General features: G+C 37.3%; 1 protein-coding gene across 1 annotated transcript; it reads left to right on the top strand.

Moving 5' to 3' along the window:
* Positions 1-186: 186 nt before the first annotated feature.
* Positions 187-15186, top strand: LOC132123154 (glutamate carboxypeptidase 2-like). Its single transcript, XM_059533715.1, has 19 exons — positions 187-948; positions 5499-5604; positions 6257-6443; positions 7094-7195; positions 7759-7884; positions 7986-8172; positions 8248-8341; positions 8810-8905; positions 9831-9916; positions 9987-10106; positions 10200-10282; positions 11504-11567; positions 11696-11763; positions 11840-11928; positions 12033-12123; positions 12217-12481; positions 13301-13382; positions 13554-13646; positions 14561-15186. The coding sequence occupies exons 1-19, from the start codon at positions 867-869 to the stop codon at positions 14751-14753; spliced, it is 2214 nt and encodes a 737-aa protein (XP_059389698.1). The 5' UTR covers positions 187-866; the 3' UTR covers positions 14754-15186.
* The last annotated feature ends 958 nt before the right edge of the window (positions 15187-16144 follow it).

Raw genomic sequence — 16144 nt, 5'->3', positions numbered from 1 at the left:
ATGAATCAAACATGGGCCAACGACGCCATCTATTGCTTAGCGAGTGCCAGCGTCGAAATGGTTAGCTCTATTTTCATTTCACGCATCCAGCTGTGTCCTGCCAGTAAATCTAATTAAAACTAAGAAATTACACAATAACCCTCCACCCACAAGAGAACCCGGATTCCTCAACTCCCCGAGCGTCGATTCGCCATTGAGCAATAGGTCTAGCTGCTGACCACACAACAAATTAATTCCGTTTACCGACATTTGCACTTTACTTTTACTAATATTATTAGAGATTAACTGAAATTGTAATATTTTAGGAGTCACTTTGTGCACGTTTGTATATTACGTGTGTGAACTACAGACATGAATTCTGACTGAACCGGCGATTTTAGAATCTTTAGAATCATTCTTCTGAATCGATTCATTTGAAGTGGCAAGCAGGTCACTTTTAGTACAAATACAACCTTTGGCCATGTATTGGTATAATACAAATAACCACCGTCTGAAACAACCAATGTAACTGAATCAATGTGATTAAGAGTGAAAAACTGAAAACAACACGAGTTAAACGTGAGTGTTCTTGCTCACCAAACTGGTTTCAAATAGTCAGAATTTGATAGCTTCTTAGAGATTTTTGGTAATAACTAACCAGATAAGTCTAATTTATGTAGTTATATTTCCGAAGGAACGCGTAAAATGCTGCACGGCAACTTTTATTTTGCTTAATAAATCAAGCGAATTGGTGAATCATTTTCACTCAAACGAATCGATTCGCTACAATGAACTAATGAACACAAGCCAACCAAGAATCGCCTACATTTCTCGCCTCCTAGAACTAGTTCCCAACTTCCAACGCGTTATGTGTGGTGCTTAATCAAATGGGTTCTGAGGACAAATTAATCAATTGGATCTGCCGGTTTACGGCAATCACGGCTTTCTTCTTGATTGGCTTTATTATTGGTGAGTTTCTCTACCTTTATTATAATTATTTTTTTATAATTATCTGCAATGGCACACTTTAGAATCAAGTTGTATTAGACTGTCCACTGTGCATAATTTTACCAGAAGATAGTTGAAAATTTTGTTGAAGTTGTTAAATCCTTCATATTAAGCATTAACTCGTGGATTTATTTGCTCTTCGTTGCTTATGGTCAAATTCAGGATACATCTTTATCTAAAACAAGTGTCATAAGCCTAGCATTATTTTGGATATGAATGTTTGCAGTCTTGAAGAAGTTAATTATGAAGAAGATAATCTTGAAGAATGTGTAACACAATTATGGAAAACCTGAAAATACACTTTCTAATCTTTAAAAGTAATTGAAATTTATTTTTGCAATGTCATTTTTTTCTATTAATGTTTGGATTTTAAATATCGCATAGAATGCGAATAAGTACATTTGCATGGACAAAGTCATGGAAATTCATTCGATATAAATTGTGGAAACCCATTGTCTCGGAAATTCTAAATCAATAACAATCTGTAGAGACTGAGAATAAAAAAAACAAACAGAGTTTTGAATTGGTATTGCTTTAATGAGTACCGTATGTAAAAAGATACATTGAAGGACAGACTACCTTTGAGCCAATCATGTTGCTCAGTGCACACCACCCCATAACACATCCACATCTCATCCACATTACATCGTAGATGCCTGGTTACTCTCCAAATCATTTTTTTTATGTTACATTCAATTTTGAGTTCATATTAACGGTCATGTTACTCAAAGAAATGTCTGCAAAAATCGCTAATATTTGCTAACGTCATATCATAACGTCATATTGATGGGGGCTAATCCCCCCAATAATTAGAAATTGCTAAACCATTTTCTCAAAGATTGCCTATTCGAGAGAGAGAGAGAGAGAGAGAGAGAGAGAGAGAGAGAGAGAGAGAGAAATGGAAATGGAAATGGAAATGGAAGTTGCGTGTATTCGCTTCTGTACGTTTATCTTTTTTTAGGGTGACCAAACGTCCTGTTTACACGTCCTGTCCTGGCCGTCCTGGTTGTTTTTTATAAAGTGATGAAAGTGATGATGGTTTTCATTGTTTTTTATTGGGACATTACATTGACTAGCAATAGGGCACACTGCACAGTCACAACAAGCAAGCAGACAGCCATCTGAGCACTTCTGCCTGCAACATGCCGATGTGCAAATACACATGAACCTATGAGCAACAGAAGAAATTCCCCACTTACTCTCCCGGCTGGGACAAGTGGGAGGCAAAGACTTATTTGTTAAGCAACAACAAACTGCTGGGAAAGAGCAGCTCTACAGCAAAATATAGATGGGCAAACAAGGAGGATGAGGAAGAGAAACAGGATGAAGAGGAAAATGAGGATGAGGAAGGAAACTAAAGATATTGATATTTTTTGTTAGTTTTCGTAAGTTTGTGAGAGCTTTTCTATTTTTTATTTTTTTTGGATTGCTAATATAGCAGAGGTATTTTTCAGTTATTTGTAATTTATTTATTAATTTTTCTAATACAGAAGAGACATTATTTCTATCATTATTTCATTCGTTCTTTTTTTAAACTTGTCATAATAAAACATGTTGAGCAACCTCTGAGAATTCTGAATTTGTGTCTTTGGTTGTAGATTGTATGAATTGTTATTACGAAATACTGAGGAGGCATACTTTAAATGTATTGAAATTATAAGGCATCTTTGAGTAAACTTTGAGTATCATTTATGTTTCTCATTGCTGGGCCTGGAATGTCCTGGTTTTCGCTAATCAAAATATGGCCACGCTAATCTTTTAAAATAGAATTGGGATTGGGCCTTAATCATTGTTAAATGTTACACAGGTAAAAAAAAGGTTCTGTTCTCATCGCTGCGTCCTTCGCTGTGGTATCAGCTTACTTGTTACCTAAAAAACCACAAAATCATAACTTTTGGAATGTGTGACGCATTTGCAGATAGCAACTAACTTTGGTAGCAAAATTGCTTCTAACAATGCTGCTATTTTATCATGAATTAGATCAGGCTTACCATCAGACTTTAAACTTTTCCTGTGTTTCCACAAACCCCAAAATAATAACAAGAATTTGTATAAATGGTAACTGTTTGTCCATCAGCAATTTTTCAAGCCTCCATCAATGTTACCAATTCAGCCGCTTGCGCAGAGCAATGCGCGGGGAGCGCTCCAGATCTTATTGTTGCATATGCAGTGGTTACGGGTCTCTAGATGCTGAACCATCAATTAATAGAATTAAGTCAGCATTTTCTAAGGGGCCATTCTTTTAAATCTGGTCTTGGTTGACAGACCTGTTCAAATGTGGCAACACAATCATGTTCTTCCCAATCCTGCTTTGTAGGGAGCAGTGTAGCTGGATTTAACACTGTGCATCTTTTAATTGTGATTTTTGGCAATTCTAATAGAATTGCATTGAACCTGAGCCACCTGGCCTTTGACAAATGGGATGTCTTCTGTTCCAACAGGATCACAGAGACCGTGTGTGGCATGAGCAAAGTCACATCAGAGTACCCCACAATCTCCCTTGAAGCTAAAATAGCTTTTTCTGAAGATGCAACAGCTCTCAGGCAATTTGGTAGTAGACCAAACTAAAATTCCACTTAATTTTGGAATTGGATCTATTTCATCCATTCTAATTAGAGTTGCCAGCCCTTTCAACTCCATTAACCCATAATCTTTGTGGCGTTTGTTTATAAGCTAATTTATGTGCCTATGTTCTTGTCGAGAGAAGATTTATCCTTTTCTAATCTTCCAATGTGATCATGTATTAAGGCAAGCATTTTTCTTCATTGCTAAGAAAGGAAAAATGAGCAAGCATATCTTCTTTGCAGTGAGCAGAAACATGAGCAAGCAGACTTTCTTCATTGCATTGAGCTTTAGTGAAAATGTGTCTGTTTCAGACTTATCTGTTTGTGCTGCGTGGCCTTGGTGAACTTTGCTCCCGACTCCCCCCTTCTTCTCCAGCTTCTGCTGTGAAAGTCTGTTGTCAGTCTGCCTAAGCTTTCTCTGGTCCAGCCGCCGTTTGGCTGATCAAATGTGCACAGTGAAATTTTTCAATGTCCCCTCTCCACCAGTAAAAGCAAACATCTGGATCAGTCTGAGACAGTCTTTGTCCACTGCATCTTCTGCGTGATTTCGATGGTGTTCACTTTGACTGGAAAGTCAGTCTTGATCCGTTGACACAGTGTTTCCACTGCTTGACGATATGCTTTGTTTTGCCTCGTTTAAGTCTTTCTCATTCCATGGTTGAGAGACCATCACAGTTCTATTCAGCCAAGCCGCTTGAATCATGGGGAAGTTCTGACGTACTCTCCTTTTACCTCCAGTTTCTTCTCGTTCAGTCTGTCTGGCTGCAGTGTCACTCTCTCATGAGCTTTAGATCTGGTGCTGACTCCGGCCATGAAGTATTTCATCATTCCGATGGCATTGCTGGTGGCAGAGCAGATGGTTTGGATGATGATGATGCTGTCGAAGTTGTGCTTGTCTTTCGTCGGGCGGCAAGGACTGCGGTGCAGATGCAGTTTCTCTGTAGGATGGAGGCAGCTGTGGTGGTTGATGCAATTGTCTAAGGGAATAAAGAGAAGAATTCTGAATGGTATGATCTGTTCTTTTGTCAGCATTTTCTACAGAACTATCATTTTTCAGTTCTTTCCAAAATAGCATTGAAATTTATTTCTCAGCGTTCTGCTGCTTCACATCTGTTATTCAAAAAGTAAAATAAAAATTCCTATGTTTCTGAAACTTGTCTTTTTGCTTGTTTTTCGCTTTTTATATTCTCTTAATTTGTTTTCACATTTTTCCAAGCTCTCTTTTATATTGTTAAGGACGATCAGCTGTGGAATGCTGTCACTCATTGCCAAGTTTGTCGTGGAAATTCTAGTTCAATAACAATTTGCAGTGACTGAGAATGAAAAACCAAACAGAGTTTTCTCTTTGTATTGCTTTAATTCTCTGCAGAGAATGATCTGGTTTACACACAGCTTGAGTCTGTGTGCAAAGTGATAACACACAGACTCACAGTCCACATTTTAGAGTATGTAAAAAGATACATTGAAGGACAGACTAGGACCTTTGAGCCAATCATGTTGCTCAGTGCACATCAACCCATAATAACACATCCACATCTCATCCATCGTAGACGTCTGGTTACTCTCCAAAACTGCCCATTCCTGGTACATAGTTTCCCCTTTAATTGTTGTTTTTCAACCTAAAGCAGTTGTGTGCCCAAGTTACATAAAATAACTCAATGTCCCTATGGACTATATATACTACCTTATTCATTGTATGTTTAAAAAGATACTTAATGAGATTAATGCAATCAATGCAAGATTAACAAAACTAAAAATTTCCATAACACTATTGCTTTGTTTATTGTTGCTTTCAAAAATACTGGATTGCATTTGTGATATTGGACACTTTTAGGGAATTATCTATCAGAATTCATCATTTTTTGCTCCTGTGGAGATTAATTACTAATATTGCTCAGACGTGGTTTGGTGTAACAGGTGTCTGTTTCTCATTACTGTTCTTTGTAGGTTGGTTTGCTCGACCTAGTACTGTCAATCATGGACATGTATCAAAAAGCTTCCTGCACGACTTTCTAGATGAGATGCAGGCAGAGAATATTAAACACCATCTCAGGTGGGAAAAAGCTGGTTGCATGCTCTAAATAAACTAGTCCTGATGTTATTGCATGATATCATTAAAGTAGTAATTCACCCAAAAATGAACATTCACTGGAAATGTACTAAATTACAGGGTAACTAAGATGTAGACTAGTGTGCTTCCTCATCAGAAGAGATTTGAAGAAATGTATCATTACATCACCTGCTCACCAGTGGATCCTCTGCATGGGTGCCGTCAGAATGAGAGACCAAACAGCTGATAAAAACATCACAATAATCCACACCACTCCAGTCCATCCACAATATTGCTTTCTCTGGTGTAAAAGTGGTCTGGTCTGAATCAGGAGAGAAATCTGCACAGATCAAGCGCCGTTTACAAGCCAAAAACAGTCCTGAACAAATATGTGGGTGGGATTATTGTGATGTTTGGACTCTCGTTCTGATGGCACCCATTCACTGCAGAGCGTCCATTACTGAGCAAGTGCAATTTAGTGCTGAATTTCCTCAAATCCGCTCCGATGAAGAAACAAACAACCTTGGATAGCCTAATTTTTGGGTCAACTATTCCTTGCCGTGCATGGCACTCTCAAACATACAACCTGCTAACCTAGCTGTCCACTCTAGATCTGGAGCATGTCTGTCATAATTTGTGTGTCTCACCTAAACAGGAAGTTCACAAGGTTGCCACACCTGGCCGGAACTCAGCAGAATCTGGATCTGGCGGTACAAATCCGGGCTGAATGGATGGGGTTTGGGCTGGACTCAGTGGAGCTGGTGCCGTACGACGTGTTGCTGTCATACCCAAATCAAACAAATCCCAATTACATCTCCATAGTGGACCACCTGGGAAATGAGGTACATACTGACTGGAGAGGAGAGAGAGAGATAGAGCCCATTCGATTGATGGGGATTATTTGGAGGCCATGATTAATAAGGGTCTTTGGAAGGAATTTGGCCAGGACACCGGGGATACACCCCTACTCTTTTACGAGAAGTGCCATGGGATTTTTAATGACCACAAAGAGGCAGGACCTCGGTTTAACGGTGCGTTTTACATTATATTGTCCCCGTCACTATACTGGACCAAAATTCAATCTGTTTAAATCCTCTTTTAAATAGAATGTTTAGAACAAACAAAGCCCGATGATGTCATTGGAGAACCTTTTAAAGTTCTAAATTATATTCTCTAGTTCTATAGTAAACCATCTATATGCACTAAGACACTGAAACAGTGATCCGAGGAACATACAACGTGACTTTTTTTCAATCCCGAAAGCAAATCAAGACCCTTAAACGGCCAAATGGTTCTAGATCACGAATAGGGTTCAAAACCGAACCTGTAGAGTGTGGGTCCGTTCTTTCTCTCATGACATCAGAAGATTTGGTGTGTGTGTGTGTGTGTGTGTTTTTAAAGTCATTTATCTTGTCACTAGTGAGGTAATAAATAATATTAAATAATAATGTAATAAAAAATAGAGGTCAAAGTGTCACTTTCTATGTCTCAGATCTTTAAGACCTCTCTGGCTGAGCCGGTCCCTGAAGGTTATGAAGATGTTACCGATATCGTTCCTCCTTATAGTGCTTTCTCTGCTAAAGGACAGCCAGAGGTGATACACACACAACCAAATACTGACACATCAAACACAGACTGTTTACGGTCTTACTGTGATAGATTAATCAGTAGATCTTATTGAAAATAAATGTGCGTCTTCTTAATGTTACATTCAATTAATAACTTCTACTGCTATTGATTTGATATTGATATTTGCCGTCTGTTTCAAAGTAATTAGGATACATTAAATTGATCAAAAGTGACAGTAGAGACATTTATAATGTTTCAAAATAAATTAATAATCAGAAATGTTTCTTGAGCAGCGAATCAGCATATCTGAATGATTTCTGAAGATCATGTGGCACTGAAGATGCTGAAAATTCAGCTTTGAACACAGAAATAAATTCAATTTTACTATATATTCACACAGAAAACACTTATTTGAAATTGTAATAATATTTCACAATTTTACTGTATTTTTGATCAAATAAATGCAGCCTTGGTGAGCAGAAGAGACTTCTTTATTAAAACATAAATAAAAGATTACAGACTGCTTTTGAACAGCATTATACTTTAACTTTACAGAAGTCAAATGAATCAGATTTTTGTGAACTGTAGGATGAGCTGGTTTATGTTAATTACGGACGGACGGAGGATTTCTTTAAGCTGCAGAGAGAGTTGGGAATAAACGGTTCAGGAAAAATCGTCATCGCTAGATATGGCAAAATCTTCCGTGGGAACAAGGTGAGGTTTCATTAGTTTGGACGTGATGTTTAACAAGTTATTTCATGTTTCATATAAGACAGAAGATACGTTTGAGTGAACTAGTTTGCATGGGTTTGCAGGTGAAGAACGCGATGTTAGCAGGAGCTAAAGGGATCGTGCTGTTCTCGGACCCTGCGGATTACTGTGCAGACGGCGTGGAGCCGTATCCCGACGGCTGGAACCTGCCAGGAGGAGGCGCTCAGAGAGGAAACGTGCTGAATCTGAACGGGGCAGGAGACCCGCTCACACCTGGATACCCTGCCAAAGGTCTGTGTTTGTGTCACACAGAGATTCTGCGTGAGATTACAGTCTTGATCATCGTGTCTGTTGAATGTCTCGTAGAATACACCTACAGATCTGGTCTGGATGATGCAGTGGGGCTTCCCAAGATTCCAGTGCATCCTATTGGATATCATGATGCAGTTCACTTGCTGCAGTGAGTCGGCCACTGCTAAAAACATTTGAGACCAACTCTAATAAATAGAAATTAAGCCACTATTATTATTAATATGCAAAAAAACTCATTTTTATGGAGCAATATTATTATTCAATAGTATGTATATATATATATATTATAACAATTAAATTATATAAAAATGTAGGAATAATTTAATTGTTATAATTGAAAATAAGTTTTAATAATAATAATAATATTTAATAATAATTATAACAAGCATCTATGTGGAAATCAAGCATGCAATCATCTTAGGACACTTTTTCCCCATTCAGTAATACCATAAATAATAATAATTGTTATTATTATTAAACAATAAAAAACATATTCTAAAATATTTCAAATTATATTAAAAAAATTGATTTAAAATTGCTATATCATCGTCATTCTGTTTCTTAGTTCACCTGAAATATATATGATTATATAATTATATAATGTCTCATCCTTTAGGCATATGGGAGGGCCTCTTCCGCCGGATAACTGGAAAGGTGCCCTTAATGTCTCGTACCGAATCGGACCGGGATTCATAGATGGTTTTAATCAGAAGTATGAGACTTTCTTCCTGACAAATACTTCAGCAAATTCATAATAAAGCTTCCATTTGATCTTTTAATGTAAGACACTGCAGGTATGCACTGATCATTTTTGCTTCCACAGCAAGTCTTTCAGACTAGTGGAGAGAAAATACACATTTAAGTGTTTATTTTCACGCACTTTATCTAGTCGTTTCTGCCGATTTAAAATACAATATTTATCTGTGGTGTCTTGCCTTACAATGCATTTGATTTCTAATATTAAATAGTAGAATATTTTGAGGTAAAATGACATGATTGTATTATTAAATGATGGATATGATTAGAAATGTTCGATGAAACATTACAGAATCATTCTCTGTTGAATGATGCGCTCTGATTAATCATGCACAGTCAGATCAGGGATGCTCATTCTGAACATTAAACCCAGCACAATCCTGACCTTTAACCCCAAAACCTATGATCCTGCTGTTATAAAGCGTGACTTAAGCTTTACACAATCATAATCCGCTTACATGCTCATATTCGTGTACTCCTGCTAATGGTTAACTCATCATTATGCGTGATGTCAGCAGGACTGATAGGTTCGTGTACTCTGCGTTCTTCAAGAGGGACAACACACATTTGTTTCCCACACCACACACAGATTCACACAACATCACACACACTTCTGTGGCTCTGTTGTTGTTCTGTAATGAACTCTGGAGGTCGGCCAGTTTGATATAAAGTCCTTTTATTTGGGGAGCCAATCTCTCTCTCTCTGTCTCACACACACACACACACACACACATATATATACCAGTACACACACACATTTAGCAGGCTGTCTTTACATTTATGCTTTTGGCAGATGCTTTTATTAATGTATGCATGCAGTGTTAAGTCAAAGCCTAGAAAGTCTTGATTTCTTATTGAATTTTGTCTTGGTGAAACTTTAGTAAAGTGCGTATGAACATCCACACAAACAATCAGGTGACCCGAATCTACAACGTGATTGGCTGGATCAGAGGAGCGGTGGAGCCAGGTGACTTATCTGGTGTTATTTTGGAGTTTTGTTTGATTCAGTCTAGTTGAATCTGGTTTTGTGTGTTCAGACAGGTACGTGATTCTGGGCGGTCATCGTGACGCTTGGGTGTTCGGAGGGATCGATCCGGTGTCAGGAGCTGCTGTGGTGCACGAGAGTGTGAGAGCAGCTGGAAAACTCATGAAAAAAGGTGTGTGTCATCTAGTTTAATGCATAACTGTTCAGGTGTGTTGACCTTAGTTTGGTTTTTAATTAAGATGACCTTTCTCCGTGTGTGTTTTAGGTTGGAGGCCGAGGAGATCGCTGATCTTTGCCAGTTGGGACGCAGAAGAGTTTGGCCTGCTGGGATCCACAGAATGGGCAGAGGTACTAATGAATGAATGAAAGAAATGATTGACTGCATTAATTAATCAATTAATTAATGACTGACTGATTGAATGCATGCACAAAAAAAAAACAATGAAGGGAACGAATCAGTGAATCATTGATTGAATTAATAAAAAAACATGAATGAATGAATGAATGAATGAATGCTTGAGGGAATGAAGAAGTTAAATAGACTCTGAATGAAAAAAAAAACATTATAAATGAATGCACAGTTCAATGGAAAAATGAACTCTTGAATCAGTGAATCACTGAATGAACAGAATGATTCACTGGTTGATTGAATGAACCATTAATTGAATAACTGAAACGATGCATGAACGGATGAATGATTCATTAACTGAATGAAGTAAAAATGCATTTATCAAGGAATAATTTGAATGAATTAAAAAAAACTTGAATGAACGGCTGAATTAATAAATGCATGACTGAATGAACAAATGAATTGCAGCTAAATAAACTAATTCATGAAACTTTGGTTGAATGATTGACAAAAATGCATGAATGAATGTATGATTCCTAAAATGAATAACTAAAAATGCATGATGAAAGAATAACTCATTGATTGAATGAATAAACAAATGCATGAATGATCAACTTTATCTGTCATGAATATAATTTATTTATAGCAGAGTATGTCCAGAATATAAATAAGAACGCAATGTAGGATTATATATACATTATAAACAGCAGCAATGTAAGAACAGTGGTAATAAAGAGTTGAAAAAAGTCAACCAACTATATTTATTACCACTGTTCTTACATTGCTGCTGTTCATAATGTACATAAAACCCTACGTACTCTGCTCAATACTGTATATAGCAACTCCTCTGTACATTCTGTAAATCAGAGCTTCACTTATTATGCACTTTTATGTATATAAAACACTATATTCTTGCACTTCTGGTTAGATGCTAACTGCATTTCATTAGCTCTATACTTGTACTCTGCATAATCACAATAAAGTTGAATCTAATCTAATCTAAAACTGAATAAATGCTTGTCTGAATGAACAATTAAATGACTGATAAATAAACATGAATTACCCACTATACAATAAAATTAATTAACCACTAAATGAATTAACAGTTGTATGCAAAAACGCTTATTTAACAAATTTATGTCATTAAATAAATAAACGACTGTTTTATTGATTGACTGAACAAATGAATAGCCGTAATCTGTATCGGAGTGTGTTTGCAGGATCACGCCAGAGTCCTGCAGCAGAGAGCCGTGGCTTACATCAATGCAGACTCTGCTATTGAGGGTCAGACACACACACACACACACACACACACACTTCATTATGAGTGTCTCTGTGTTGTAAAAGCAGCATTGATCTCATCTGTAAATATTCAGGTCGCTTGTTTAGATACTGTGTGTGTGTGTGTGTAGGTATGTACACACTGAGAGTCGACTGCACTCCCTCTCTACACACTCTGGTTTATGACATCACCAAGAAGGTAAGAATCTGTCTGTCTGTCTGTCTGTCTGTCTGAATGAATGCATGCATGTGATGTTAATAGTGTGTTTCTGAAGGTTTCGAGTCCAGAGGAGGGAGAGGAGGGCATGAGTTTGTATAAGAGCTGGCATAAACGAGACAACTCCACAGAAAGAGATGCACCGTGGTAATGAAGAGCAGCTTCAGAACGATGATGGTCATAATCATCTATAAGAACTGACTGATCAGAGATACATGACATGGCTAAGAAACGTGTGTGTCTCCCTGTAGGATCAGTAAACTGGGCTCTGGCAGTGATTTTGAAGCGTATTTCATTAGATTAGGCATTGCATCTGGAAGGGCGAGATACACCAAAAACCGAGTGAGTGTGTTTGAGGACTTTAAACCTGCATCAATGCAAAGCAAAGCAAATTAGGATATGCTAGAAAAACAGTTTTCCACCCTCTTTCTCCAGAAAACCGAGCGCTACAGCAGTTACCCCGTGTACCACAGCGTGTATGAGACTTACGAGATCGTGGAGCGCTTCTACGACCCGAGTTTCCGCCGGCTGGAGGCCGTGGCCCGTGTTCGGGGAGGACTTATCTTCAGTTTGGCCGATTCTCCGGTCTTACCTCTGGACTGTGTGGAATACGCCATGTCTCTCACCAAATATGCCAACAGCATCTACCAGCGTGCACTGAAACACCCTGCTGCCATGCAGAAGTACAGCGTCTCGTTCGGTACTCATGCTCTCCATAGACTGGAAAAAAAGATCCCTTCCCCTATACAAAAGTGAAGCCAAAATATCTCAGTATGGTGGCTGTCATCTAGTAAAAATCACGTCATTTGGTGCCATAGTTAGATAAAAACAAACACTTGAACATACAGTATTTCTGTTTTGCTGTAGTGTGTCAGTAGGAAATATCAGTTTAAATTTTCATACATTATTTTTGTATGGATCATCAGTCTGTCTGGAATAACATTAAAAAACAGAACAAACTGAGACGGACTCAATCCAGAAGAACTGTGCCAATCTCTCCAAGACGCTTCAAGAAGATTTATATAGCGCTTGATACAGTACTGATTGTGTCAAAGCAGTCAAACAGTAAAATAGTTTGTCAATAATGCAAAAAGACAGTAACAGGGAGTCATTTTCTCCAGCTAAAGTCAGTTAATTGAAGATTCAGTGATCATTAACTCATTTCCCATTAGATTACATGGACAAAAAAAGAAAAAAATCAGTAAAATCAGCATGTTTACTTAAAAATGGTGTTCTATACACTTAAAAATAAAGGTTCCAAAAGTGGATGATTCCACAGAAAGAATCATTTCAGGTTTCCCAAGGAACGTTCTTTATTAGAACCATTCTAAATGACCATTTTTCAGTATAAAGAACCTTTTGTGCATTGAAAAAGGTTCTTCATGCAACCATAGATTCCAATTAAGAACTTTATTTTTCAGAGTGTAGAGTAAATGCATGAGAGTCGGGATGCAGCAGTACTCTTCTGTTGAGATTATAACCTATGTCTGTTTTCATCTCTTAATGGTTTATGTTCTAGATTCTCTCTTCTCGGCGGTTGAAAACTTCACGGTTGCGGCAGGAGATTTTCACCAGCGACTTGATCAGCTTGACACCTCGAAGTATGAATGACACTAGTTTTCAGACTAGGTTTGAATCGGTTTTGTTGTAGGTTTGGATTGGATCACGGTGTTGATTGAGTCTCAAGGCCTTTAGCTGAAGACCTGTGCTTCTGTCACATCTCATTGCACGATGCCTGTTTCTTACAGCTGTTATCTGTATCTGTCTGTCAGTGCTCTGGCCGTGCGGATGGTAAATGATCAGCTGATGTATTTAGAGAGAGCTTTTATTGACCCGCTGGGTTTGCCTGAGAGACCATTTTACAGGTAAACACAAACACTCATTACATTGTGTTCAGAGACTCATTGACAGCTCTTCAAGGTTTATTATAGTACACTAAAACCATTAAATAACTACTAGATAGAATTTAAATGTTAACTGAAATAAAATAATAAACTTATTTCACTGCAGAAAAAAATGCTTTTCTTCCTTTTTTCTTAAAATAATCTGCCAATAGGGTAAACAAAATAAATGTATTTTATTTCAAACAGAAAAAATATTATTTAGCTTGTTTCAAGCAAAACTATTTTGACATGCTCAGAGAAAAGCATTTTTTTGCAGTGCAGCTAATTACCAAAGCTACATTTTTAATTTACATTTAGTTTAACTTGTACTAAAATAACAAAAAAAAATGATAAAAAAACATATATAGCTACTTATATAGAAACATTTATAAAAAGCAAAATAGATACAACTATAGACTTAAAATAGAAAATATAGACATATTCTTTGATGAATAGAAAGTTCAAAAGCACATAATTCATGTGAAATAAAATCTTTTGTAATATAATAAACATCTTTAATGTGATTTTTGATGCATCCTTGATGAATAAAATATTTTATTTCTTTATTTACTGACCCTTAAACTTTTGAACAATACTGTAGATCCATTGGGATTTTTTTCAGTAATTGTATTATTAGTCAGGCAAAAAATATGACTAAAATTGCTTGAAACAGATGAGTTACACAATCAAGTTTAATGCTTGACATCTGTGGTTTGTTTAAATTAGAAACTGCACTTGAATAAACCACACATTGTGCAGTGTTAGAGCTCAAAAGAACCCAAAGTGCTCTTTTAAATGTCGTATTAACAATTATAACCACTCTGCTGTTTGAGATCACTTTAAGTATTACCTGTGTGTCAAAAGATGCTTGTCTTTTTCTCTCTTGTCTCTTCCAGGCATATTATTTTTGCGCCCAGCAGTCACAATAAATATGCGGGTGAGTCTTTCCCAGGGATTTATGATGCTTTGTTTGACATTGAGAACACGGTGGACCAGCAGAAGGCCTGGGACGAGGTCAAACGTCAAATCAGCATCGCCTCCTTCACTGTCAACACAGCTGCCGAGACGCTAAAACCTGCCGTCAACTAGACAGCCTTCCTTTACTTCTGGATTTCAAAACATGCCATGAATACAGGGCTACAACATGTCAGCAAAATAGAGACTTATTCAAGGAATAGTTCACCAAAAATGACAATTTGCTGAACGTGTCCTCACCCTCAGGTCATCCAAGATTAGGATGAGTTTGTTTCTTCATCAGATTTGTAGAAATGTAGCATTGCATCAGTGTCTCAGCAATGGATGCTCTGCAGTGAATGGGTGCCGTCAGAATGAGAGTCCAAACAGCTGATAAAAACAAGAGGATAATCCACAGCACTCCAGTCCATCAGTTAATGTCTTGAGTAGACAAACTCTGTGTGTTTGTAACAAACAAATGTATTATATGGCGTTTTAACTTCAAAACTGTTACTGACGGCACCCATTCACTTCAGAGGATCTATTGGTGAGCAAGTGACGCAATGCTGAATTTCTCCAAATCTGATGAAGAAACAAACTCATCCTAATCTTGGATGACCTGAGGGTGAGCACATTCTCAGCTATTTTTCTTTTTTGGGGGGTGAATTATTCCACTAAGCAGATGTCTTTCATCCAAAGAGATTTGCAAGGATGGTATTACTATTGACTGCCTTAATTTAGTACAAAACTTAGGACTCAATTCAATGCTACAGTTAGCAATCCTGAACCATAACCAAATTTTACAGCATTGTATTAAATAACATTTATTTGCGATGTCATAAAAACGTTACAAAATTGTGACCATCGTTTGTGAAACATGCAGAATGAATTACTGTCGATCATGATAGCAACAGTTTGACCCTTGCATAAATTCTCAATGTTTGCAAAACCATTTTTGCATAGATTGTCATCATGGAAAAAATGTCATTCATTTTAAACTTGTAAATCCATTCTCATGTAAACTGTCCTGTAAAATGCATGCTGTCTAGCAAATATTAAGTACAGTTACCTGAAGCTAGATCGAATGATTCGTTTAATGTTTACAGTAACACGAGACAGTGTCATAAAAGATAAATTCATCAGATACAAGTTAACACTGTTTCACTCTTTTCAGTGATTTGCTGCCCTTTTTATTCCTAGTTGGATTCGAACCAAACCCGAGTAAGTCTACGCAGCATGTGTTTACGGATGGTTTTCCCTTTTCTACATTACATGAAGTTATAGGTGAAAGTGCATGACAAGAAAGTACAATTAAGAGATTTCAGAAAGCTGTGAATCAACAGACAACCATGTGGAATGGAAAAAGGCAACAAAAAAGTATATCCGTTGGTCTAAACACTGACAGCACTCGTGTACTATAGGAATTAACTTAATTACAGACAGCAAGACGGAGAGTCAATTCTGAATAATGGTCACGCGACCGCATAACGTCAATGAGAATGAAATATAAGTTATAAATTGTGGGT

This window comes from Carassius carassius, chromosome 41 (assembly GCF_963082965.1).
Source record: "Carassius carassius chromosome 41, fCarCar2.1, whole genome shotgun sequence".
NCBI classification, from domain to species: Eukaryota; Metazoa; Chordata; class Actinopteri; order Cypriniformes; family Cyprinidae; genus Carassius; species Carassius carassius.
This window is presented reverse-complemented; position numbering and strand designations above follow the sequence as displayed.